Below are 25,821 nucleotides of genomic sequence, written 5' to 3'. Positions count from 1 at the left end.
GCACTGGCGTGCTTTCGAACTGCTGGGTTGGCAGAAGCTGGGACAGAGCAGCAGGAGCTCACCCCGTCGAGGGGATTCGAACCGCCAACCTTCCGATCGGCAAGCCCAAGAGATTTAGACCACAGTGCTACCCGCGTCCCTCCCTGGGAGGGTGGCACTATGTGGTGATCCTGCATCAGCAGCATAGCAACCTCCCAGTATTATGGGAGCTGTAAAGGGACCCTTTCTCTCTTCACAGAGAGCTAAAGGTAAAGGTAAAGGGACCCCTGACCATTAGGTCCAGTCGTGACCGACTCTGGGGTTGCAGTGCTCATCTCTCTTTACTGGCCGAGGGAGCTGGCGTACAGCTTCTGGGTCATGTGGCCAGCATGACTAAGCCGCTTCTGGTGAACCAGAGCAGCGCACGGAAACGCCGTTTACCTTCCCACCGGAGTGGTACCTATTTATCTACTTGCACTTTGTGCTTTCAAACTGCTAGGTTGGTAGGAGCTGGGACTGAGCAACGGGAGCTCCCCCCATCGCAGGGAATCGAACCGCCGACCTTCTGATCGGCAAGTCCTAGGCTCTGTGGTTTAACCCACAGCACGATCCGCATCCCTTCACAGAGAGCTATTGTTCTCCAAAATGGTTTAACAATCCACCTCTCTTTCCAGGGAATGCTGGGAATTGTAGTGGTGAGCGGCGAATAGGGGGGGTCTCTTAACCATTCTCGGCACCCTGAACTAACTACAGTTCCCAGAATTCTTTGGGGGTCACATCTGGCCCTTAGGCTGGAGGCCCCCTCCCTCTGCCCAGTGGAGCCAGCCAAGTCGGCCTGGCAGCATCTGCTGAGCTGGCCTATGCTGGCGCTGTCCCCACGCTGCCACGTTCAGCTGGCAGAGATCCTGGCATTTATCTCTCCTCGGTGCCAAGAAATGGACCCAGCCTTCACATCAACATTCTTCACCCCCACCCCGGGAGAGAAAACTGCAAACTCATCTCAAACGCTTCTTTTCTCTTTGGCTTAAAAGCCCTGGCACTGTGTGAGTTATGCAGAGAGGGAGAGAGGTCTGGAAAGCGGTGGGTGGAGGGTTAGCAGAGTGCAGAAGACAGGCAGGTCTTATTTAGGCTTCATGGGGGAGGGTAGCATCAGGTCCCAACTGTATAGGGTTGCTTTTCGTGTGTGCAAAAAAACCCAAACTTTTAAAGCTATTTTTTAAGGAAATCTGCCAAGAAATCAACACTTCCGACATGGGTTGTCATACGACATGGAATATTTTTTACTGATTTTGAGAAATTCCGCTTGGACGCTATTTTTGACGGACGAATCCTGGGCGTATAACAGCCCTGTTTAAAGGGGTATTTGTTGTTGTTTAGTCGTTTAGTCATGTCCAAATATTCGTGTCCCCCTGGACCAGAGCACGCCAGGCACTCCTGTCTTCCACTGCTTCCCGCAGTTTGGTCAAAATCATGTTAGTAGCTTCCAATACAGCAGTAAGGACTAAAAGCTTGCACGTTTAAGAGCAGTCATTGGCAAACTCAGCCCTCCAGATGTTTTGGGACTACAACTCCCATGACCCCTAGCTAACAGGACCAGTGGTCAGGGATGATGGGAGTTGTAGTCCCAAAACATCTGGCGGGCCGAGTTTGCCTATGCCTGGCCTCCACAGTCCCTTACGTTTGTTGTTGTTGTTTAGTCGTTTAGTCGTGTCCGACTCTTCATGACCCCCTGGACTAGAGCACGCCAGGCACTCCTGTCTTCCACTGCCTCCCGCAGTTTGGTCCAACTCATGCTGGTAGCTTCGAGAACACTGTCCAACCATCTCGTCCTCTGTCGTCCCCTTCTCCTTGTGCCCTCCATCTTTCCCAACATCAGGGTCTTTTCCAGGGGGTCTTCTCTTCTCACGAGGTGGCCAAAGTCTTGGAGTCTCAGCTTCAGGATAGTTCCTACTTTACGTAGGACTGAGGCTCTGTTCTAAGCATGCAATGCACCCTGGGAACTGTAGCTTGTAAAACGTGCTGAGGGTTATTAGGAGACAGTGATTCTCCTCACAGAGTGGCAGTTCCCAGAATTCCCTGGGAAGAGAGACCGATTCTTAAACCACTCTTGGAATTGTAGCTCCGTGAGTCCTCTCCCCTGTTGCGGGTTCCTCCATCATCATCATCATCATCATCATCATCATCATCATCATCATCATCATTCCTAATCCACTTTTAAGGCCATCACTGTCCCTTCTGGAGCAAGTTTCAGAGTCCATTTCTGTGCTGCACAAAGAAGCACTTTATCTGTTAGAATCTTCCAACATTCAGCTTCATGAATTCAGGTCCACGAGTTTTAGTGACTCCCTCCTTTGGTTGCCATCAATTTGATTTTAATTAATTTTTATAACGAAATGTTTTTAGAATGCTGCACTATTTTATTGTTGTTAGCTGCCCTGAGCCCGGCTTTGGCTGGGGAGGGCGGGATATAAATAAATTATTATTATTATTATTATTATTATTATTATTATTATTATTATTATGAGAGACAGAGAAAAACTATTCTGTAAGCTTTTCTTAGAGACAGACGGTTGCTCCTGGGTCACCCATTCCTGAAATGGACAACAAACTGGTTGATCTGGGTTTGGAGAGAGAGAGAGAGGGAGAGAGAGAGAGAGAGAGAGGGAGAGAGAGAGAGAGAGAGAGAGAGATCTGCTTTTGTGAACTTGCAAGCCGTATCACACACACACACACACACACACACACACACACACACACACACACCGGTCTGGCTTGTCATGTCCTCATCATTCATTCTTGCTAGTGTGAGCATGTCACTAATTGCTTGCATGCCTGGCTGCCCTCCTTTTTCTTCAAGGTATTCAGCAAAAAGTGAGTGAATCTGATTTGAATGGCGACCAAGAAGAAACAGCAGAGACAGAGAGGGCAAATCCAGCCAGGGTTATCGAGAGGTAGCGCAGCATAGTGGTCACAGCAATAAGATTTGGGAGGCAGGTCTGTTTAGATGGGGAGACCCACCTGGCAAAAGGAGAATGCATCTAATAGGAACGGCAATCAAGATGAAACCACGGAAACATAGAGGGTAAATCTAGCCGGGATCATTGAGAAGGCAGTGTGGTATAGTGGTTAGAGTGTTAGACTTTGGAGAGGGGGGGTCCATTTGGATAGGGAGGTTTATTTGGCAAAGAGAGAATCTTTCTAATCAGAATGACAATCAAGAGGAAACAGCAGAGATAGAGAGAATTATTACTCCTACTCCAACTTCTATCAGCTCCCCCATCCCTGCTGACGGCCAGGGATCCTGGCTGATGTAATTCCCCATTCCTGTTCTAACAGATCTGTCAACGGCTACTGGTTGTGGTGGCTATATGTTGTTATAGGTTCAAGGGGTCAGTCTGGATGATGCCTCTTGGTCCCTTCCAGGCCTGTGATCCTGTATTTGTGAGGTTAGACTCTGTGACAGGAAACTTGCTGGGCTGGTCAAACCAGTTCCTTTGTTAAAGTACTGGCCTTCATTGCTCAGCAAGATACTCGTCATCAGCATCTTAAAGAGTGAGCTCTGTTGCCATGGAGGCAAATGGGTGGGCCTTTTCTTCACTTCACCTGGCTGCCTGTCACACCATTCTAGGAAGGAAAATGATAGCCCAAAGGGAGGCTGGGGAGGGGGTGGGTATGGGCTGGTGCTGGCAGCTGGAGAAACAGAGGCATGTCTTGCTCTGTCCTGGACCCCAAAGCTATGGCTTGGAGGACTCCTGGGAACCCAATGGGGAGGCAAGATCTGTTGGAGTGTTGGTGCTGTAAGTGTCTCCATCCTACGCTCAGGTTGTGCGTGTGAATAAGACCATACATCCTAAAGGCACCACAGTCTCTGTTGACCATCATTCCAAAGAAAGCAAACTCGGAGTAAGGACTGGAACCTCTGGAGCAGCGGTTCTCAACCTGTGGGTCCCCAGATGTTGTTGGACTACAACTCCCATCATCCCTTGCTAGGGGTGATGGGAGTTGTAGTCCAACAACATCCAGGGACCCACAGGTTGAGAAAGGCTGCTCTGGAGTCTCCCACCACTTGGAAATTGGGTGTGTGCAACACTGGTGTCAGAAGTGGGAGTCTGTTGCTGCTCAGAGATTAGCGTAGATGCAACAGCATAAACAGTTGGTTAGGAGTAACCATTAGGAAGTAAACAATCGGAAAGGCTTGCTGCCTTCGTGCCCTGTTTGTGGGCATCCCCGAGGCATCTGATTGGCAGCAGTAATTGCAGGCCTACGATACAGCCACATTGCTGAAGCTAAGCAGTTGCGTCAGGCCCCAAGCAAGAGACCTTCCTTTGAACCTCATCAAACTTTATTTATTCATTGATTTTATAATTGATTTATATACCACTTTTTCTCCACGGACCTCAAGGTGGGGCACATGGTTCTCTTCCTCCCTGTTTTATCTTCACAACAACCCTGTGAGGGAAGTTAGGCCAAGAGAGACGGTGTTTGGCCCAAGGTCACCCAGCAAGCTTCATGGCGGAGCGGGGATTCAAACGCTGGTCTCCCAGGTCATAGTCCAAACCTCTAACAACTACACCATACCAGTTCTTCAACTCTGCCAGGGATGGGCATCCTTTGGCCCAGCAGGACTCCCAACTCCTATCTCCCCCCCCCCGCCCCCATTTAATAACTTTTTATTATTCAAAATTAAAACAAAACATATTAGCCAGAAACATATCATCCTTATTTCCCCCCCCCATTTTTCCTCCCTCCCCTCCCTCCCCCCGACTTCCCTCAGTTCCACTCTTTGATTTCTCTAAAAATGCTATTTCCTGCATGTTACACAGTTGTATAGCTCCTCAAACTATTTAGCTGATTATTATCAATAAAAAGTTTTCGAATGTTTATTCAAAGCCAGCCAAGGAGTCCAGTTGGCTTTGTTGCGTCTTCAAATACCCTATTTTTCGCTCTATAAGACGCACCAGACCACAAGATGCACTTAGTTTTTGGAGGAGGAAAACAAGAAAAAAAATATTCTGAATCCCAGAAGCCAGAACAGCAAGAGGGATCACTGCTCAGTGAAAGCAGCAATCCCTCTTGCTGTTCTGGCTTCTGGGATAGCTGCGCAGCCTGCATTTGCTCCATAAGACACACACACATTTCCCCTTACTTTTTAGGAGGGAAAAAGTGAGTCTTATAGAGCAAAAAATACGGTACTTTGTAAAGGGTTCCCATACATCTTTAAAGTCACAGTTATCCTTGTCCCGTAGCTTGTATGTCAGTTTTGCCAGTTCTGCGTAGTCCATTAATTTTTCTTGCCATGATTCTTTAGTTGGGGTTTCTTCAGTCTTCCATCCAGAATTCCCAACTCCTATCAACCTCAGCCAGCATGGCCAACCGCTGGGGATTGTGGGAGTTGGGAGTCCAGCCGCATGCCCACACCTCTCCTAGACACACGTCCCAACCATAGCTGTCAAGTGTCCCTTATTTGGCGGGACAGTCCCTTATCCCAGCGCCATGTCCCGCTGTTGTCACTTATTCATGAAGCTTCATTTGGCTGCTGGCTGGGCTTTCTGCCTTTGGCTCAGAGGGGCTCAGAAGTTGAACATACCTGTGCCCAGAAAATCCCTTATTTTGGCAGCTGATCCCTTATTTTCAAGGCTGCTGGTCCCTTATTTTCAAATCTGTAAGTTGACAGCTATGCTCCCAACCAATTAGGGATCACACATTAAATGCACGTAGAGAGGTGCAAAACAGAGATGGAGAGCTTGTGGCTCTCCAGTTGTCGCTGCTCAAAACTCCCATCAGCCCCTAGTCAGTGTGGCCAACCGCAAAGGTTCATGGGAGTTGTAGTTCTGCAACACCTGCGGGGCCACAGCTTCACCACCCCCAATCAATAACCCCCTTTTTTTCTTTCCCTGTCCCAGAATTTTGGACGCTGTGTAAAAAAAAAAAAAAAAACAAACAAAAACAAGCGAAAAGCACCCAGGCACCAAATATTTGAGCTTGGCTGCTTGAAAAACCTCAGAGGGTTATTTTTTCTCCCCCACCTTCATTTTATGAAGGAAGAATTGAGAGGTAGCGGGTGTGAGAGCCGGCTGTTTTTCGGAGATGGGGCACAATTGGTCTTTGTTATGCCCACGGCCTCTTCTGCTGGGCCACAGCAGGCTAGACAAACAGACTTCTGTGCTTTCTGACCGGTTGCCGACTTCCCTTCATTGGTGCTCGGAGATGGGGAGGGTCCGGGGGGAGGGTCCAGACCCGGGTACAAGGCAAGTCCCTCTGGCACCCACCTAGCCCAGACCTGCTGCAGCAGCCGCACGCAAGATCCCTCCAGGTTTTAAGTAAGTGGTTTCGATTTAAGGGGATTGGGAAAGGGGCAGCACTGGGCATGGCTTTCTCCTCCTCTCTGCTCTCCCAAGAAAAGGACACACGAAAAGGAGCTCCTCAGTGTCTGGGACTTTTCAGCTTAGAGGCGAGGGAAAAGGGCGGCTTGACAGAAGTTTACAGAATTACGCATCACATTGATAACACGGAGAGAGGCTCTTCTCCTCCACAAGAGCAGAACTTGCAGGCAAAGCTGAGTGTTGGAAGATTCAGGACCTGTGGAACTCTCTGCCACAGGAATGCAGTGATGGCCGGCAACTGGAATGGCTTTAAAAGCGGATCGGGCATATACATGGGAATAGAAGGCTATTCATAGCTACTAGACACATTGGCTACGCTCTGCCTCTGTGGTCGGAGGGAAACACAGGAGGGGAGAGGGCTGTTGTGCTTGCGGGTTTGTCGCTGGGAGATATGGTTGGCAGCTGCAAGGACAGGACTAGAGAGGGGCTGGAGGTCTGATCCAACAGCGTCTTCTTTTGCTGGTCTATCTAGATCAATATTCCCTCTGTCTCCACAGACAGGCAGCTGCGTTCAAGAGTTTCAGACAGGTGGCACTGCCAAAAAGTCAAGTTAAGATCCTAGTCCTCATTGTTCTGAATAAAAAGCTGTGTTGATAAGGAAAACAGGAAACTGCCTTATATCACACCAGGTCATTTGTTTGTCTTAGCTTTTACTACACCTGAATGTCAGGGTTTCAGGTGAGAGACATTTCAAGACCTGGGACCTTCTGGGTACAAAGGAGGTGCTTTTCCACTGTGTGATGGCCCTCCCTTAAAGGGCAGCTGAAACGGTCCAGATGTTTGGAGCACCTATCAGGAAAAGGCAAACACATTTGGTGGGTTAGTTTGGGGGTGGGGGCAGCTGGGTGATGGAGGGGATAGGATGGAAAGTTGATATTATTATTTTTATTTTCTCTCTCTGCTGGAATGTCGGCACTGCCCAGGGAACGACTGGGAGCCAGTACGTTTAGGAGAGACCAACAAAGCACTGCAAATTTGCACTGTGCGGTTGTGAATCTATGGAACTCACTGCTGTAGGGTTTTTAATAGATTTTTGTGTGTGGATTTTATTACATGGTTTTATGATTGTGCTGTTTTCTCTGTGACATAAATGCAGTAATAGTACTTGTAATATAATAATAATAATAATAATAATAATAATAATAATAATAATAGCAACAATAATAATATTTAGTAGAATTTTCTGATAGCTGCTGTGGAGGTACGGCCTAGCACAAAACAGCTGCAGCATTTGAAAGAGTGAAAATGGCATTCCCGCCCCCCATTGGCTGCCCCCCAACAGGGAAAAGGGACCCACATCACAGACCACTGTACTTTCTCGCAGAGAGAAGCTCTTTGCACCTCTTCTATGTCCAGAATGGGAAGATTGAATCCTGGCACATTTAAGAGGGTGCTTTCAGCGTATGAGAATGAGCCAGTGCAAACAGGAACTGAGCTGGAAGAGCAAACCAGCCCTGGATTTTGAAAGAGATATTTTGTGGGCACCATTAGAGGGGCTGGAGAGCACACTGGCACCTGTGGGCACCTAGTCCCCAAACCAGCTTGCCTCTGTGCCCATGCCTTTCCCCTGGCTGGCGATTAGGGGGTGGTTACTCAGTTTGGCAAGCAAAAGGCACTCTGCACCTGCCCAGAGGCATTTCCTAGATGCAAGCCAGAGTTAAAGGAAGCCCTAATTTTCTCTGATTCAGGTCATCTACCCACAAGTGAACGGGTCTCTCTGAAAAGGGCTGTGGCACTTAATGCCTAAGCAGGGTAACTGTCAGCTACCCCAGAATTGGGATCATCCTCCTTTAATCCAGATCATTAACAAATTGAATAATCCAAGTGCTAGACCAATGTGGCTTCTCTGAGCAAGGAGCATCGCCCATGATTCCTTCAACGCGCTGAGCTGGCAGTCACCATGGCTGCATGTGTTATGTTGACTTGGCATCACCATCTGCACCCATGACTCATCTCTGACCCAGAAGATCCTGCAAGCGTGGATCTGTCAACCACGTCGCATATTAGAGAATAAAAGCAAATGTTCTTCCTCGTAAGTTTAGGGAGCAGGGGTGGAGAGCCTGCAGCCCTCCAGATGTTGCTGCACTCCCAACCCCTGGCAGCCAGCATGCCCAATGGTCAGAGATGATGGGAATCATAGGATCATAGAATTTTAGACCCTGAGGAACATCTAGTGCATAGCTGTCAACGTTTCCCTTTATTTAAGGGAAATTCCCTTATTCTGAAAAGGATTCCTCGCAAGAAAAGGGAAAAGTTGACAGCTATGATCTAGTTCAACCCCCTGCAGTGCAGGAATATGCAGCTGTCCTGTCCCGGGATTGAACCTGCAACCTTGGCGTCATCCAAATCTGGTGCTTGCGTTTGAGATTGCTTTGTGCCCATTGTCCCTTTGCAAGGGAAGAGGGAGGGAGAATGAGATGGCCCACCCTCCCATTAGATGCCCTGCCCACCACCCCTCCAGCTTCGGTAGTTATCAGCCAACACCCTGCAATGCAGGAGTCTCAGCAAATAATAATAATAATAATAATAATAATAATAATAATAATAATAATAATAACCGAGACCACATAACACCGGTCTTGAAAGACCTACATTGGCTCCCAGTACGTTTCCGAGCACAATTCAAAGTGCTGGTGTTGACCTTTAAAGCCCTAAACGGCCTCGGTCCAGTATACCTGAAGGAGCGTCTCCACCCCCATCATTCTGCCCGGACGCTGAGGTCCAGCGCCGAGGGCCTTCTGGCGGTTCCCTCATTGCGAGAAGCAAAGCTACAGGGAACCAGGCAGAGGGCCTTCTCGGTCGTGGCGCCTGCCCTGTGGAACGCCCTCCCATCAGATGTCAAAGCAATAAATAACTACCTGACATTCAGAAGACATCTGAAGGCAGCCCTGTACAGGGAAGTTTTTAATATGTGACATTTTAGTGTATCTTTCATCTTTGTTGGAAGCCGCCCAGAGTGGCTGGGGAGACCCAGCCAGATGGGCGGGGTACAAATAATAAATTATTATTATTATTATTATTATTATTATTATTATTATTATTATTATACCCCGCCTATATATTCAAATCTACCATTCTATGATTCTATGAACGGTTGAAAGGCCGGCCCATGGCGCATTCGCTCTGCCAAACAGCAAGTGACGTTGGTCTCCCTCCTTGACTTGCTTGTCGATTGATGGGGATGTTTTAGCAAGGAACGCTGGCACCCTTTGCGCAGGCGGCGGTGACCAGGGGTGGGGCGGCCTGTAAATCCACCCCTGGATTTGAGACACTGCTCTTCTTGTGCTTCGACATCAGATCCAGCTCCCTCCGTTCCGACCCACCCCGTGTTCTTGCAAACAACTCAGTCGTTCCACTGCTTCCCCCCCTTGTTCCTGTGCACACACACAGAGAGATGCTTTTCCAAAATCCCACGGGCAAAGGAAGGGGCGAGGCTCAGCACCGCTGGTGCTACTGGACCAAGGAACTGAATGAGTTCTCTGTCTTGGCAGAGGGAGAAAAAATACAGTTGTAAACAGCTCCCCTTCTCCCCCTCCCAACCCTCCGTTCCCAACCCCTTCCTGCTAAGAAAGTACCAGAACCAGCTCTGCTATTCAATAAAGTGACACATCTGCCTCAGGTGGCAAAGGACAGGGGGACGGCCCCCACCTTCCCCCCTAACTTCACTAAACCAGCTTGCTTTGTAACCCTCCATGCTAGCCTGTGGCCTGCAGGTATGGTGAGGGATAATGTCCCACTGCTGGTCTAGAAATAAGACGAAACTGCTAATCTGGTCAGATTTTGTACATGGCATTTGAGGGGAGGCAATTTTTCCTTTGCCTCAGGGAGCAAAATGGCTTGGGCACGATGAGCCACTAGCAATGTAAGGAGGCCTATTTTCCCATCCCACCCTGTGTTTGTCTCATGCAGTTAGTCTCCTGCCCCAAACTGTGCTGTTTGTATTGCTGTCTACATAAGTAAGGGACGCAGGTGGCGCTGTGGGTTAAAACCTCAGCGCCTAGGACTTGCCGATCGAAAGGTCGGCGGTTCGAATCCCTGCGGCGGGGTGTGCTCCCGCTGCTCGGTCCCACGCCTGCCAACCTAGCAGTTCGAAAGCACCTCCGGGTGCAAGTAGATAAATAGGGACCGCTTACCAGCGGGAAGGTAAACGGCGTTTCCGTGTGCGGCTCTGGCTCGCCAGAGCAGCGATGTCACGCTGGCCACGTGACCCGGAAGTGTCTCCGGACAGCGCTGGCCCCTGGCCTCTTAAGTGAGATGGGCGCACAACCCCAGAGTCTGTCAAGACTGGCCCGTACGGGCAGGGGTACCTTTACCTTTACCTTTACTACATAAGTAATTTTATTTATCTATCTATATTTATATTACATTTGTATACTGCCCCTCATTCAAGGCAGTTCACAGTATATAAACACAAAAATACATCACATAAATGCAAAGGAAGCACAGGGGAAAATAATCAAGTATCACTTGCAGACTGAGAGCAATATACCTCCTTCAGGTATACAGGACCGAGGCCATTTAGGGCTTTAAAGGTCAACACCAACACTTTGAATTGTGCTCGGAAACGTACTGGCTGGCGGGCACGCAGCTTCCTTCCCAAGCCTCTGTGGGATGAGAGTGATTCCCACAGAGGCTTGGGAAAAGGTTGACAACTCTGGGAAATGAGGGGGGGGCGCCGGAGTGATCTTTGCACCACAGCACCGAATATGCTTAAGACGACCCTGATGGTAGGGAACCTAACACAAGCCTGCGGCATGTATCCTCTGGATCCAAGGGAAGAGAAGGGTTGGGAGGTGGGATTCCAGCAGATGGGTTGACCGGAAGGGTACAGCGCACAGTTACTCCACGTTGACCAAACACAAGAAGCTTCCGATTTTCGAAATCAAGCCTATGGAAGAGTGATATCCTAGACGCTGTGTTGTTGAAAAACGACACCTTTCTAGAAAGCTTATACTGCAGTGAAGAGCTCTGGGTTTTCTCCTCCCCACTATTAATAATTAGTTCAGACAATATATTATGGCAGCTTTTGAGGGGTCAACAAGATAGATATCAATAGGCTATAATAGGCCTTTCTGGGACAACTAGGTCTTACTCAGAGTAAACCCACCAATGGGTCTTCTCAGAAGTCCGCTCACCTCTTTATCAGTGGGCCTCAATAGTTTTTCAGCTTAGGGGGGAAGGTACTCTACCTCACCCTTCTGTCATGGCCGGCCATGTTGTGGCCTATTTGAACCCATATACCAAAATACTTCATTTCAGTGTGTTTTATTGTTCTCCTGGGAACTTTGAGGCTCGGGTGCCTTGGCATGTAATAGGACTTGTCTGGGTACCCCTATAAGTTAAATCTCTCCATTAGTGGACTGTATATTAGGGTTCCCATATTTCAAAAAGTGAAAATCCAATGTTGTTGATTTTTTTTTTTTGCAAGATCTCCATAAAAAAGTATGCGTTTTAGCTATTTTTTAGGAAATTCGCCGCCACCCCCCCAAAAAAAAAACCCCACTTCAAATATGGGCTTTCCCGAACATTTTTACCAGTTTTGGAAAATTCCACCCCAACACCGTTTTGTCAGGCAAATTCCAGACATATGGCAGCCCTACTGTAGATCATACACCCCAGAGGGCCAGATTTTGGCCCAGGAGTTGCCAGTTGCTGATAAAGAGAATGTCAGCAATGGCCAGAGAGCTATAATTCTCAGAGTGGTTTAGCAATCAAACCCTCTTCCCAGGAAACTCTGAAAATTTTAGTTCTGTGAAGGGAAGCAGGCCCACCAACTAATGCTCAGGACACTTAACAAACAAAAGCTCCCAGCATTATTATTCTTTGGTAGGGGGATATGACTGCTGAAGTGGTATAGGTAAAGGTAAAGGGACCCCTGACTGTTAGGTCCAGTTTCGGATGACTTTGGGGTCGCTTAACTGGCCGAGGGAGCCGGCGTTTGTCTGCAGACAGCTTCCAGGTCATGTGGCCAGCATGACTAAGCCGCTTCTGGCGAACCAGAGCAGCGCACAGAAATGCCGTTTACCTTCCCGCCGGAGTGGTGCCTATTTATCTACTTGCACTTTGACGTGCTTTCAAACTGCTAGGTTGGCAGGAGCAGGGACCGAGCAATGGGAGCTCACCCCGTCGTGGGGATTGGAACACCGACCTTCCGATCAGCAAGTCCTAGGCTCAGTGGTTTAGACCACAGCGCCACCCACGCCCCTTGAAGTGGTATAATCCTCCGTTAAATGTACGGTGTGCAGTGTGACCGTGATGTGCCGCCGTGCCCCGATACCACAGGAATGACTGTGCTCTTCTTTAAAAAAACGAAACCTTTTACATGTATTTCATAAAAGAAAATAAATCAAGGGCCATGTGTAAGGCTGGGTGGAAGTGGGAACATTCCAGAACGTCGTTCCATTCTGGAAAAATGACAAGGCTCCATTGCACAGCGCCGCAGCGCAATTACACAATTACACAACTGTTTGAGGACAGGAAGCAAGAGAGAAATATTAGACCGTGGAGGAATTCAGAGAGCGATGGAATGCTGGCAGGTCTCTGGAGCATCTCTGGTCCACGCCTTAAGCTCTTGCAAAATCAGCTGACGTTCACGGTGGCAAAGGCCTGGGAAGCAGTAGAGATGACAGCACACGTCGCCCACTAGTGGCCGACGACCGGTACTTTAATTGCAAAGCTGGGCCAAACATTTCGCTACCTTTCTGGTAGAATTTGATGCGCTTCTTTTTTAAAAAAAATTCAAGGCCCTCGTCTAGTCATCGAAAGCCATTTTGTAGACTATTCATGGAATATCCTCCACATTCTTTCTGTGCATGCTGGTGGCGTCTGCCATTTCCCCCCACCATTTCCAGTGCATTGTGGGGGAATGCAAAATGGCGGCCGGCTTGCCAACTCAGAAGCAGAACCAACTGAGGTGTGCTCTTCTTGGCAATCTGGAATTTGCCCTTGGTTTCATGCTCTGGCTAGTCATTGTTCAAAATGGCATGCAAGGAACCGTATCAATGACTACCCAGTGATTCACTATGTTGACTATAACATATCTGTGTGGAGAGGTAAGCCAGGAGCAGAGCCGACTCCCACACTCTGTCAATATTATTATTATTATTATTATTATTATTATTATTATTATTACTATTACTATTACTATTTCATTGCATTAATAAGCCATGTTTCTGCCAAGGCACCCAAGGTGGTTTACAATTTTAAAGTACTAAGACAAATGATATAACATGGAAAAAAAATTTTTTTGGGGGGAGCTTACAATCTGACTGGAGCAAGCCCTGATGCTGTCAGACCCTCCAAGTGTCCCTGTTTTCCAGGGACAGTCCCGGATTTGCAGAAGCTGTCCCAGTTTCTGATTTGATCCTGCAATGTCCCATTTTTCATTAGGACGTCCCTATTTTCATCAGAGAAACGTTGGAGAGTACGGAGTTATGTGACCCCCTGTATAGATAAATAACTATACAACCCTTAGAAGACATCTGAAGGCAGCCCTGTAGAGGGAAGGTTTATTGAAGGTTTCATGTTTTATTATGTTTTTATATATTTTGGAAGCCACCCAGTGTGGCTGGGGCAAACCAGTAGGATGGGTGCTGTATAATAATAATAATAATCACTAGTAATACTACTACTGTGGAATTGGACATCCCTATTTTCATTGGAGAAATGTTGGAGGGTGTGCGTGTGTTTTGTGCCTGACTGCTTCACATTCTCCTTCGCCAGGCCAGAGAAGTAAAATCTTGGCTGCCAGAATAGCCTGGCAATGATGCCATGAGTCCCAACTGCTCATAAAGCGAGTGGAAGGCTGAGGTGGGGGGGCAAGAGAGAGAATAACAAATGCAGCCCCACCAAACGAAGGGGCTTTGCAGGTAACGGCACCACAAACTCGGAGGCAACAGAGAAAGCCAAGATAAGGTAGATTTGCAGAAAGCAGAACGGAACATATCACCACATGTGGTGGGCGTGGATCTTTTACACAAATATAGTGGAAGGTGATCATTAGAATAACAGCAACAGTATTGAAATATGAAGTTCCCTTTGAATGTTGATGGCATTGAAATGAAATGAAGGGGTTCTAGTAAATAAGGTAAATAAGAGTATGAAAGAAGGGATAGATATTGGATGAAAATCTGAATAGTACAACAAGTGAAGGAATTGTTAAAGGATAAAATTAATAAGAATGAATTTGCTAAATCAATATTAAAGCGGAATACAAGAAAGGAAGGCGGGTGGAAGCCAGGAAAATAAGTTTATGAAGGATAAGAATATGAAAAGAGGCTTTCTTCTTCTTTTTTATGTTAATTTTTTAAGCCATTTATGTTTGTTATAATTCTTCTTTTCTTTTTCTTTTTTTTTGCTGTGTTCTAATTGTTTCTTTGTTGGTTGTATTTTTGACTTTTGATATATATTGTTTTTCTTTTGTATTGTTTCTTTTTGTAAAACCTAATAAAATATTATTTAAAAAAAGAAAAAAGAAAAAAAATGAAATATGAAGTTCCCTTAGATCCGGTATGGATAGGGCAGAACTATATGTCACCTAAAGAAATAACATAAGGAACAGGCCTCCTATCTGCAAATACCTGTAAGAATGTTAATGGCTCAAAACTGGAAAGTTCCATTACTCCCTTCGTGGAAAGAATGTCCTAAGAAACTTTGGGATTTGGCTGTAATAGGAAGAATAACACCTAAGAGTGAAAACTGCAAGGGACTCTAGAAATAAATTATGGGGAAACAGGTTGCCCCTTAATACAATATTGTATTAAGAAAATAGTGACCTTCCATAAAAGCTAATTCAAGTAGTTTTTGTCTTTCTCTTTTTAGAAAAAGAATGTTGTTTTACGTTGCCGTATTTTATTGCAGCATATTAAGGATCTGAAGGCTTTTTTCTCAAGCAGCTTTGTTGATTATTTTAATTACAGTCAAATGGTTATATCTATCTAAAATAAACAAATTTGCAGTTGGGGACCTGCTAATATAGAGGATGGTGAGCAGAGTGATTGTAGAGTCTGGAGAGAGAGACCGTAGAGAGCCTGGGTGGAGCAGAAGGTGCATGTGAAACTTTGTACGGCAATAGAAACTTTACCATTCAGCCTTGCAGGAACCTGTGTAATGCAGTGGTCAAGGGAGACATGGGCTCAAAAAGGTTGAAAACCTCTGATATAATGCAAAGAGACTCAGACCTCCCCTCGATAAGAGTCTCGCCAAATCTGATTTGACTCCTACCAGGCTGCTAGAACCAAGGGCAGAGGTTGTCTGTGTGCCCACCAGCACCTCTTAAGACAGCCATTTTGCATTATGCCACGCTCCTGTGGCATCCATTTTGTGATAAGCCACATCCACGCAGACGCCATTTTGTGAGCGGCACCCATGGCAATAGCTCGAAATTTTAAAGTGCCCTCTATCCCGAAAACGTTGGCAACGCCTGGACTAGGGCAGCAACTAGGAAACTCAAGGAGGCTAAAACATCATCATCATTATGAATAATAATCACCATTAACAATAATGAGCAGGAAGGCACATGAGGCCACCGACTTGCTGAAGCCTGGGCCTGGTCAGTGTCTGGATGGAACAATATAGTTTCTAACATGGAGTAAAAAGCAGGATATAAATGCAAGCAAACAAATAAATGAAATTAATACATATGACAGGCTATTACAAATCAATTCCTGTGCCTTCAAATTAGACTACTGTACTGAATATTGTAGGGACGCAGATGGCGCTGTGGGTTAAACCACAGAGCCTAGGACTTGCCAATCAGAAGGTCGGCGGTTCGAATCCCCACGACGGGGTGAGCAGTTCGAAAGTACGTCAAAGTGCAAGTAGATAAATAGGTACCGCTCCAGCGGGAAGGTAAACGGCATTTCCGTGCACTGCTCTGGTTCGAATCCCCACGACGGGGTGAGCTCCCATTGCTCGGTCCCTGCTCCTGCCAACCTAGCAGTTCGAAAGTACGTCAAAGTGCAAGTAGATAAATAGGTACCACTCTGGTGGGAAGGTAAACGGTGTTTCCGTGTGCTGCTCTGGTTCGCCAGAAGCGGCTTAGTCATGCTGGCCACATGACCCGGAAGCTGTACGCCGGCTCCCTCGGCCAGTAAAGCGAGATGAGCGCCGCAACCCCAGAGTCGGTCACGACTGGACCTAATGGTCAGCGGTCCCTTTACCTTTACCGAATATTGTGTTTTGTTTTTTCTCTTGTATACACAATGCTTGGCTCATGGACTGCCGTAGCTTGGGTTTTGAATGTCTTATGTGATTTTTCAATTTCGTTGTTCTGTATGGGACAATGACAATAAAGATTATCGTATCGTAGGTAATTATTTCCCCCACTGCAAGTTCCCGAGCCCGGTTATTGGTTGGGCTCCATCCCCAGTGCAGCCATGTTGAGCCTAGCTCTGCCCCCACGAGCCGCCATTTTGCACCAGGCCCCTCCCACCCCAACAAAGCTGATCCCGCAACTCTGAAGCCTTCCTACGCTTTGCTAAAAAAATGTGCCCAGCCCAGCCTTTCGCCACACCCCTGGGGTGCCCTCGACATTTCCCCACACGGCAGCCGACTGAGAACTGCAGCCCCGCCTGCCCTGAGCTGACTTTGCCTCATGTGTGTGCCCGGGGTGGCATGAAACATCGTGACTTATGCCTGAGAACAAGGATGCCAAATCTAGCTCTGGAGGAGGAAAAGGCACAATAACACGATGCATGATTAATGGCCTCCCCCTTGCATCATTAATGCCGGGACGGTTTATTCTTGCCACAAGCTCCAGGTCTTGTAACCGGACCCGAGGCGTGTGGGTGGGTTGTGGTTTTTTTGTTTTTTGTTTATTTCCAGTTGGGCTTTGCTTGTCCCTGCTCCAGGCCCGGAATCCGATTTCGGGTCTCCTCTGTTTCCACGGCAACCATTGAGGGCAGCGCGTTTTCATTCAACAAGGGCCCTTTCTCATCCCTGCGTAACCCAGAGTCAGGTGGGCCTGGATCCGTCACCCGAGCGGACTCCTCTGACAGCACCCTTTGTCCGATAGGAAGCTGGCAGAGACACCCGATCGCGGGCCCTCCTTATCGAGAGGATGGGTTACAGGTCTCCGGACAATGCCACCGTTACGGCAGAAACCGTACTCGCGGTATTAATAGACCAGGCGCTGACCAAAGGAAAAAAACCTCTCAGGAGTCGCGCCCGGCCAACGTGCTGCTGCCGAGATTTCACAGGATGATTTCGGTCTGATGCCGGTCTGCCCAAATATCCGGGAGTTGTTTTTTTTTTGGGGGGGGGGGTTCTTTGACCATTGGAAGAAAATTTGAAGAAACAAACTCCTTTTAAAAAGAGCTGATATGTTGGTGCAGGCAAGCGGAAACAGAAACACATATATTACATATAGTTCACAGAGTCGAGGACTCATAGTGAGAGCCATTGGTAGGAGTTTCAGACTGGGGCCTGGGAGAGATCGGGATTCAAATCCCCCCAATTTGGCCCTGTGATGTTCATTTGAGGGACCTTGGGCCAGTCGCTGCCTCTCATCCTGACCTACCGTATTTTTTGCTCTATAAGACTCACTTTTTCCCTCCTAAAAAGTAAGGGGAAATGTGTGTGCGTCTTATGAAGCGAATGCAGGCTGTGCCGTTATCCCAGAAGCCAGAACAACAAGAGGGACTGCTGCTTTCACTGCGCAGAGATCCCTCTTGCTGTTCTGGCTTCTGAGATTCAGAATTTTTTTTTCTCGTTTTCCTCCTCCAAAAACTAGGTGTGTCTTGTGGTCTGGTGCGTCTTACAGAGCGAAAAATACGGTACTTTGCAGGGTTGTTTTGGGGGTTAAATGAAGAGGTGGGAGGAACATGTATGCCGCCTTAAGCTCTTTGGGGTATAAATGCAATAAATAAAACAAAAACTATATTGAGGTATATTGTTTACATGAGGTGTATCACCTCAGTTAGCAAGGTTATCAATTTAGATAATTCAGGTATGACATCTTTTCTTACATTTATCTGCCATGCAATAAAAAGGTAAAGGGACCATTAGGTCCAGTCGTGACCGACTCTGGGGTTGCGGCGCTCATCTCGCTTTACTGGCCGAGGGAGCCGGCGTACAGCTTCCGGGTCATGTGGCCAGCATGACTAAGCTGCTTCTGGCGAACCAGAGCAGCGCACGGAAACACCGTTTACCTTGCCGCTGGAGTGGTACCTATTTATCTACTTGCACTTTTGACTTGCTTTTGAACTGCTAGGTTGGCAGGAGCAGGGACCGAGCAACGGGAGCTCACCCCGTCGCAGAGATTTGAACCACCGACCTTCTGATCAGCATGCCCTAGGCTCTGTGGTTTAACCCACAGCGCCACCCGCGTCCCTAGCAATCCTAGGTCTACTTACCGAGTATGTCTTAGAGAAAAGGCGAGGAAGGGGGAACATGAGAGAAGAGCTGTCCGAAATTATGCATGTTGTGAAGACAGTAGATAAGTTTTTCCTCCCTCTTGCATCGTACTAGAACTCAGGCACAGCCAGTGAAGTCAAATGTCAGGTAGATTTGGAACAGACAGAACAAAGGACTTCTCCCTATTTAAGCTCCCACAAGAGGCAACAATGGCCACCAACTTGCAACAGCTTTAAAAGATTAGGATGTTAGCTTAGCTGCGGCTACCAACGTTCTGTCAACCGCAGGAGGGGAGAGTTGCTGTTGCACGCAGGCCTTTCTTGCAAGCTTCCCAGGGTCATCTCGTTGACCCTTATACCCCAGAGGCTGCTCCATTAGGGTAAATGGGTCATTGCCATGGCTTCCTACTTCCAGGGTGACCCTGGCTGTCAGCTTCCTCCCCCTGCTTAGTCTCAGGGTTGCTCCTGGTAGTACTCAGCGGGAAGGGAAAGGATGGGGCCATTGGCTCTCTGGCGCCACCTACTGCTGGGCTCCCTGCCTTCCGCCCTACCAGTTCTAACAGCCACCACTTGAGCTCTAAGGACAGGACACCGGACTAGATGGGCCTGATCCAGCACAGCTTTTCAATGCTCTTATTGAACTCATAGTTCGGAGTAAACAGGGGTAGGATCAGGACCAGCATTAGCAACCGGCTTCCAGATGTTAACGGAGAAATCTGAGGGCTCCCTTGGACAAAAAAAACCAAGGGCACCAACCAGGAATACCAGAGCAAACAGCAGCCAGTAGGCTTGTCTTTATTGAAGACTGTCGCGACAGGACTCCCACCTGCTACCAGGTGAAACAAGACGGAAGCCCTGAACAAAAGAGCCCCCAAACTTTTATTAGCTGCTAATCCCCATGTTAAAGGTAAAGGGACCCCTGGCCATTAGGTCCAGTCGTGGCCGACTCTGGGGTTGCGGCGTTCATCTTGCTTTATTGGCCGAGGGAGCCAGCGTACAGCTTCCGGGTCATGTGGGCAGCATGACTAAGCCACTTCTGGCAAACCAGAGCAGCGCACGGAAACGCCGTTTACCTTCCCGCTGGAGTGGTGCCTATTTATCTACTTGCACTTTGACGTGCTTTCGAACTGCTAGGTTGGCAGGAGCAGGGACCAAGCAATGGGAGCTCACCCCGTCGCGGCGATTCGAACTGCAGACCTTCTGATTGGCAAGCCCTAGGCTCTGTGGTTTAACTCACAGCGCCACCCGCATCCCTAATCCCCATGTTACACCCCCCCCCAAACTACATCATTAATACATCATGGTTACATCGTGAAAGGGGAGGTCTGGTGGCAGTAATCTGAGCATCCTGGACCCTGCCCCATGGTTCCCCTTGCCCTCCACCATACACCTATCAAGTGAAACAAAAGAGATATTTACATTTCCCTGTTTCCCAGCCAAGTTAATCCCACCCTTTTGTCTTCATCTGGGTTTGTTATTTCTGGAATGGCTACCTGTCTGGCACTCAGGTATCAGGATGCCAGGAATTATCACTCAGGCAGAGGGGCTGCTGAGTAGCTGAGCTCACGTCTATATGAATTTCTGAAGTTTTCCCAGTGAGCCAGTACATAGATACATTTGTCAGTGAATTGTTACATTTGGTATTGTGCAGCAGAGGCCCTTTGAATAGATACGGAGAAACTGTGACGAAGTGTTTTGTGGGGACAAATCACGAAAGTCACAAAAGTGATTGTGCTGATTTTGGTAGTGGGATGCATGTGCATGATATCTGCTGGAGGGGCAACCCCCCCCAAACCTATACATAAAGGTAAAAGGTTAGGGGACCCCTGACCATTAGGTCCAGTCCAGTAGGTCCAGCCGACTGGGGCTGTGACGCTCATTTCGCTTTATTGGCCGAGGGAGCCGGCGTACAGCTTCCAGGTCATGTGGCCAGCATGACTAAGCTGCTTCTGGCGAACCAGAGCAGCGCACGGAAACGCCGTTTACCTTCCCGCCGGAGCGGTACCTATTTATCTACCTACACTTTGATGTGCTTTCACTGTGGGTTAAACCACAGAGCCCAGGGCTTGCCAATCAGAAGGACGGCGGTTCGAATCCCCACAACAGAGTGAGCTCCTGTTGCTCGGTCCCAACTCCTGCCAACCTATACATAAATTCCTGCCACACTACAGCAGGTGCTAAGACCCTAGGTGGGCCTACCAGCAGCTGCCCCTAGCACACATTGGGCGGTTGGGTCTATGAGCTACCATTTCAGTTTCCCAGAATGCCCCTGAGTGGCCCTGGGGCATTGTGGGCCATTAAAACGCCAGGTCCTGGCCTTGCTTTGACACCACTGGTTCCCAGTGAGCCCCTCAGGGCTCCCCAGGTGTGGAACCGCCCCTGCCTAGGATTGAGCTGAGTGGAGGAAGAGAAGTACCCCGGCTCCCGCGCACTTGAACATTTGGGTGCCACGTAGCATGAGGCTTCCTTTTCAAGCTTTCAATGTATCCCAGAGGACAACTGCGCTCTTTGATCGGGCCAAGGAGCAAACAAATATAGCGGGTGATGGAGGGAGAAGAACTTCCAGCAGCGGTCAAGTAAAACAGAGAAATACAACTGTGAAAACAAGGCCAAAGATTTGCTTTGCTGTGTTGACCACGGTGGTTGCAGAACCCCAGCCTTTTTCCACTTGTGGGTTTTTGGGGCTGGCACAGGGCAGATTCTATTCGCTAGCCTTTTGGGGGAGCGACACAGTTCCCCATCAAAAAGCGTGAGGGTTCTCTGGATCGCGTATTCAGCAGGGAGTAAAAAGAAGAAGAAAAAGGACTCCTGTTTGCATAGGATGAGAATTTTCCACTGTATTCAGTCTTTCCCTGGGCTTAGTGGCTCCATCTGGGTGTGGTGGAGAGAATCCTGCCTAATCCGGCACCCACCCTGCCCCTTTAAATTTGGACACTGCCTGCCCGGTGAGCTCCCAGCCAGATTGTCCAGCTGCCGGTATCGGTTTCTTCCTTTGGGGGAGGGCGTTGGGATCGTATTTAAAGCCACTGACCAGCTATTTTGGACTCGCTTTGTCAGAGGCTGCTGCGACGCACAGAACTGAGGACAGAAAGAGAGGTGAGGGTGAGGGTTTTGGGGTTGCGCCCGCACAGGTGAGGGTGGGAGGCAGGTGTGGTGGGAGCAAGCGAGGGCAAGGGTTTTCGAAGCCAGGAACAGGTGGCCCCAACCTTTAAGCGACTGTAAAACTGAAAATGCAAGGGTCTTCTTGTGCCATTTAGTTGATTGCAATTATACCCCCACCCCCTCGAGGAGTTGAGGATGGCCAATGCAATCTCCCCAATCTCCCTTTATGTCTTCCCAAAAGGCCTGCAGTGCTAGTTACACTGACAGAGTGGCTGGCCCAAAACCGACGAGTTTGCAGGGCGATTTGAACCTGGGTTTATCCAGCCCTAGTCCAACACACTAATCTCTACAGAGCTGTAGGAGTATGCCTGCCCTTTCCCTGTCGCTGTGCTTCATGCCTGGGACTCCTGTCCAGAATGCCAACATGGTGGAGCCTCTCTCTCTTACTTTGGATCTCTCTTCCTTGATTCAAAACTCCTGAAAGGTAGCCTGACAATACGAGTGGGAAATTATCTGTGTACACACCATACATTTAAAGCATATTCCCTGCCCACCCTCCACCCCCCAAGAATCCTGGAGACTGTACTTTGCCCTTCACCGAGCTACAACTCCCAGCACCTTTAAACTACAGGTCCCAGGATTGGGGGACGTCATGTGCTTTAAGTATGCTTCAAATCTACGGTGTATTTCTGACTACAGAAAGGGGTCGTCGGGAGGTTTGGGAGAGGTAAAAGGAAGTACTTCTTCGTGCGGTGCAGTTAAACTACGGAACTCACTGCCACAGGAGGCAGCAATGGCCACAGCGAGTTGCATGGCTTTAAGAGAGGACTGGATAAATTTGTTGAGGATAAGGCCACTGATGGCTACACTCTGCATCCATATACGGAGGCAGCAAATCTTCTGGATACCAGTGGCTGGAAACCATAGGAAGGGAGAGGGCTCTTGTGTTCGAATCCTGCTTGAGAGCTTCCCATTATGGCATCTGCTTGGCCACTGTGACAAACAGGACTAGATGGGCCATTGGCCTGACCCAGAAGGCTCCTGTTCTTATATCATGGGGTGGGTGGGTTTTCCCACCTTGTGTGACATTTCCTGGCTGTGTGTTAACGGCTGCATGCATGCACCCAGGGAGTTTGATGGTCAACCTTCATTCCTCCGCAGGGTTGGTTCTTTTATCGGGCTTCTCTTCTCCTCCTCCTCCTCCACCACCACCACCACCACCACCACCGCAGAAATGACGTCGCAGCTGGAGAGCGCAATGGACGGCCTCATCTCCGTCTTCCACAGCTACTCGGGCAAGGAGGGCGACAAGTACAAGCTGAGCAAGAAGGAGCTGAAGGACCTGCTGCAGAACGAGCTCGGCTGCTTCCTGGAGGTATGGAAAGTTTTAATGGGGAAACGGAATGGAGTAATCCCCAAGGAGGGCAAGCCCGACTGGCCGGCACAGCGATACCGGACCTCTCCGCAGCACAAGATTTTGTTACCTGTCCCATCCAACGCTGGCTTGACAGTGAAATGTGGTCCTAGCAAGCTGGTTGGTGGCAGGAGACGGGGGGGGGGGGTGTTTGCGAGGGTTTGAAACAAATCCGGCATTGGGTGGATTTAAACAGTGGGATGGTGCACGACTTGGTCTGCCGCCATTCATGCATGCCTTTCTTGGGTTCTCTCCGCATGGGTTCCCTTCGCATGGCCTGTCAATGCAAAGGATAGAATTATAAAGGATAGTTCTATCAGTGCTTCTTTGCCAATACAGTGAAATAGATCTTCCATGTTCAAGGGTAGTTTGCTGCAGAAAACCAGGTATTTGAACAGCACCAGGAACTTTCTGCTAGTCCTGTTAAATATTTTGGAATGCTGTTTGTTTGCTATGCATTCGGACACATCTTGCAATAATGTAACCAAATTTTGAATGGGGTTTCCTGAGATCAAGGAGTAGGTTTTTTGCCTATGTTTGGATCAAGATGGATTGCTGAATCCTTCAAAGCTGTGCTCATTCTAACCAAATTTTGCGTGATGGTCCCAGAGATCAAGAAGAAGGTTTTTCTTCTACGTTTGGATGCAGTCAGGTGCCATTTTGATTCAAGATGGCAGGCGGAACCTTTCGAAAATGTACCGATTTTAACCACTGTTTTCAAAACCGCTCTCATCTTTTTTGGTTCCTGGGAATTCCCAAGCAATGCTGTGTACGGGATGGGTAGCATACAATCCTCCTGCATACTTATACATGTTAGGAAGTCAAAGCACAGCTCCCATTGGATGATTTGTAGAACAGCATCACAATACTGGATTTGCAGGAAGTCAGAGCTGGGTAGGGGAGTGGGAGAGAAGGCAGGTTCTTAAATGGTTTCTAAACAACAGCAGAGGTTTGAATAAAGCAGAGAGGGAGAGATACGGAGGCACTGCGAGAATCATAGAATCATAGAGTTGGAAGAGACCACAAGGGCCATCAAGTCCAGCCCCCTGCCAAGCAGGAAACACCATCAGAGCACTCCTGACATGTGGTTGTCAAGCCTCTGCTTAAAGACCTCCAAAGAAGGAGACTCCACCACACTCCTTGGCAGCAAATTCCACTGTCGAACAGCTCTTACCGTCAGGAAGTTCTTCCTAATGTTTAGGTGGAATCTTCTTTCTTGTAGTTTGGAACCATTGCTCCGTGTCCGCTTCTCTGGAGCAGCAGAAAACAACCTTTCTCCCTCCTCTATGTGACATCCTTTTATACATTTGAACATGGCTATCATATCACCCCTTAACCTCCTCTTCTCCAGGCTAAACATGCCCAGCTCCCTTAGCCGTTTCTTCATAAGGCATCGTTTCCAGGCCTTTGACCATTTTGGTTGCCCTCCTCTGGACACGTTCCAGTTTGTCAGTGTCCTTCTTGAACTGTGGTGCCCAGAACTGGACACAGTACTCCAGGTGAGGTCTGACCAGAGCAGAATACAGTGGCACTATTACTTCCCTTGATCTAGATGCTATACTCCTATTGATGCAGAACATGGAGTGCGTTTGATGGAGCTGTGAATACATGGGGCAGGAAGTAAGCGGGGTTGGCGAGCAATGCAAACAGGAGAAGTAGTAAAACAACACAATTGTAAAAAATGAACCCCTTCTCTCCTGTGTTGCAGGCCCAGAAGGACACAGAAGCAGTGGATAAGATCATGCATGACCTGGATGAGAACGGCGATGGGGAGGTCGATTTCCAGGAATTTGTGGTCCTGGTGGCAGCCCTCACTGTGGCTTGCAACAACTTCTTCTGGGAGAACTCCTGAGGGGCTGGAACCCCTGGCGAGCCACGGAAGCAGCTGCTTTGCCAAGCCTGGCATGGCACCCCTCTTGCCGTCTCCTTCCGGGTCCCCCTCCTAGCCTCCTTGGCTTCTCCCTCCAGCCTGGAGGAAAGAGAGCACCTTTCAGTGCCATGTAATCGCTCGCCGAGACAACGCTGCTTAATAAAAGCCATCCCCCACCCAACCCTTTGCTGGTGGTCTGGTCTGCTTTTCTTGCAGGGGAAAGTGGGGAGGAGCAGATTTAGGGATGGGGCAACCACCTCCGGTTCCAGGATTGGGACCTTTCTACTCAGCTATCCACGCAAGAGCTGAAACTAAAAAAACAGAAAAATTCTATTTCACTTCTAGCGCTGGCGGCACCAACTGATGCGGCCAGTGTTGTTAAAATACATATGCCCACGAATGTCACTAGCCTGCCATTAATTTTACTGGCCTGCAAAAATATTTTACTTAGAAGCCCACTCTTCAACCAGCATGGAAATGTTGGCTACAAGCCTTGTAGGGGTTTTTTCTTTTTACCAGCCTGCTGTCAAGTAGATTCAGCAATAAGTTTCTGCTGTGCTAGCCTGCATAATTTGTGTGTGTGTGTGTGTGTGGTCGTGGAGGAAGGTCATGTGTATGTGACTAACATAACAGAGTAAACCAGTATCTCTGTGACCTTAGTCACTGAAAATAAAGATATGGTTTCATTGGTGATTAACAACATCCTTCCAGGATACAGGA

General features: G+C 48.3%; 1 protein-coding gene across 4 annotated transcripts; it reads left to right on the top strand.

The window, feature by feature from the left end:
• Positions 1 to 6,157: 6,157 nt before the first annotated feature.
• Positions 6,158 to 25,282, top strand: LOC307205782 (protein S100-A1-like). 4 transcript variants are annotated; one of them, XM_079958580.1, is made up of 3 exons: positions 6,158 to 6,299; positions 22,979 to 23,192; positions 24,940 to 25,282. In XM_079958580.1, exons 2-3 carry the CDS (start codon positions 23,052 to 23,054, stop codon positions 25,081 to 25,083), a joined length of 285 nt encoding a protein of 94 aa, XP_079814706.1. In that variant the 5' UTR covers positions 6,158 to 6,299; positions 22,979 to 23,051; the 3' UTR covers positions 25,084 to 25,282. The 4 variants fall into 4 exon arrangements, with proteins under 4 accessions (XP_079814706.1, XP_079814709.1, XP_079814707.1 ...); XM_079958583.1 differs by having other exon boundaries at positions 6,198 to 6,299; positions 23,050 to 23,192; XM_079958581.1 differs by lacking the exon at positions 6,158 to 6,299 and adding an exon at positions 21,689 to 21,811.
• The last annotated feature ends 539 nt before the right edge of the window (positions 25,283 to 25,821 follow it).

Source organism: Podarcis cretensis, assembly GCF_951804945.1.
Source record: "Podarcis cretensis genome assembly, chromosome: 16".
NCBI lineage: Eukaryota > Metazoa > Chordata > Lepidosauria > Squamata > Lacertidae > Podarcis > Podarcis cretensis.
Note: the sequence above shows the minus strand (reverse complement) of the source record. Positions and strands in the feature narration are given on the sequence as shown.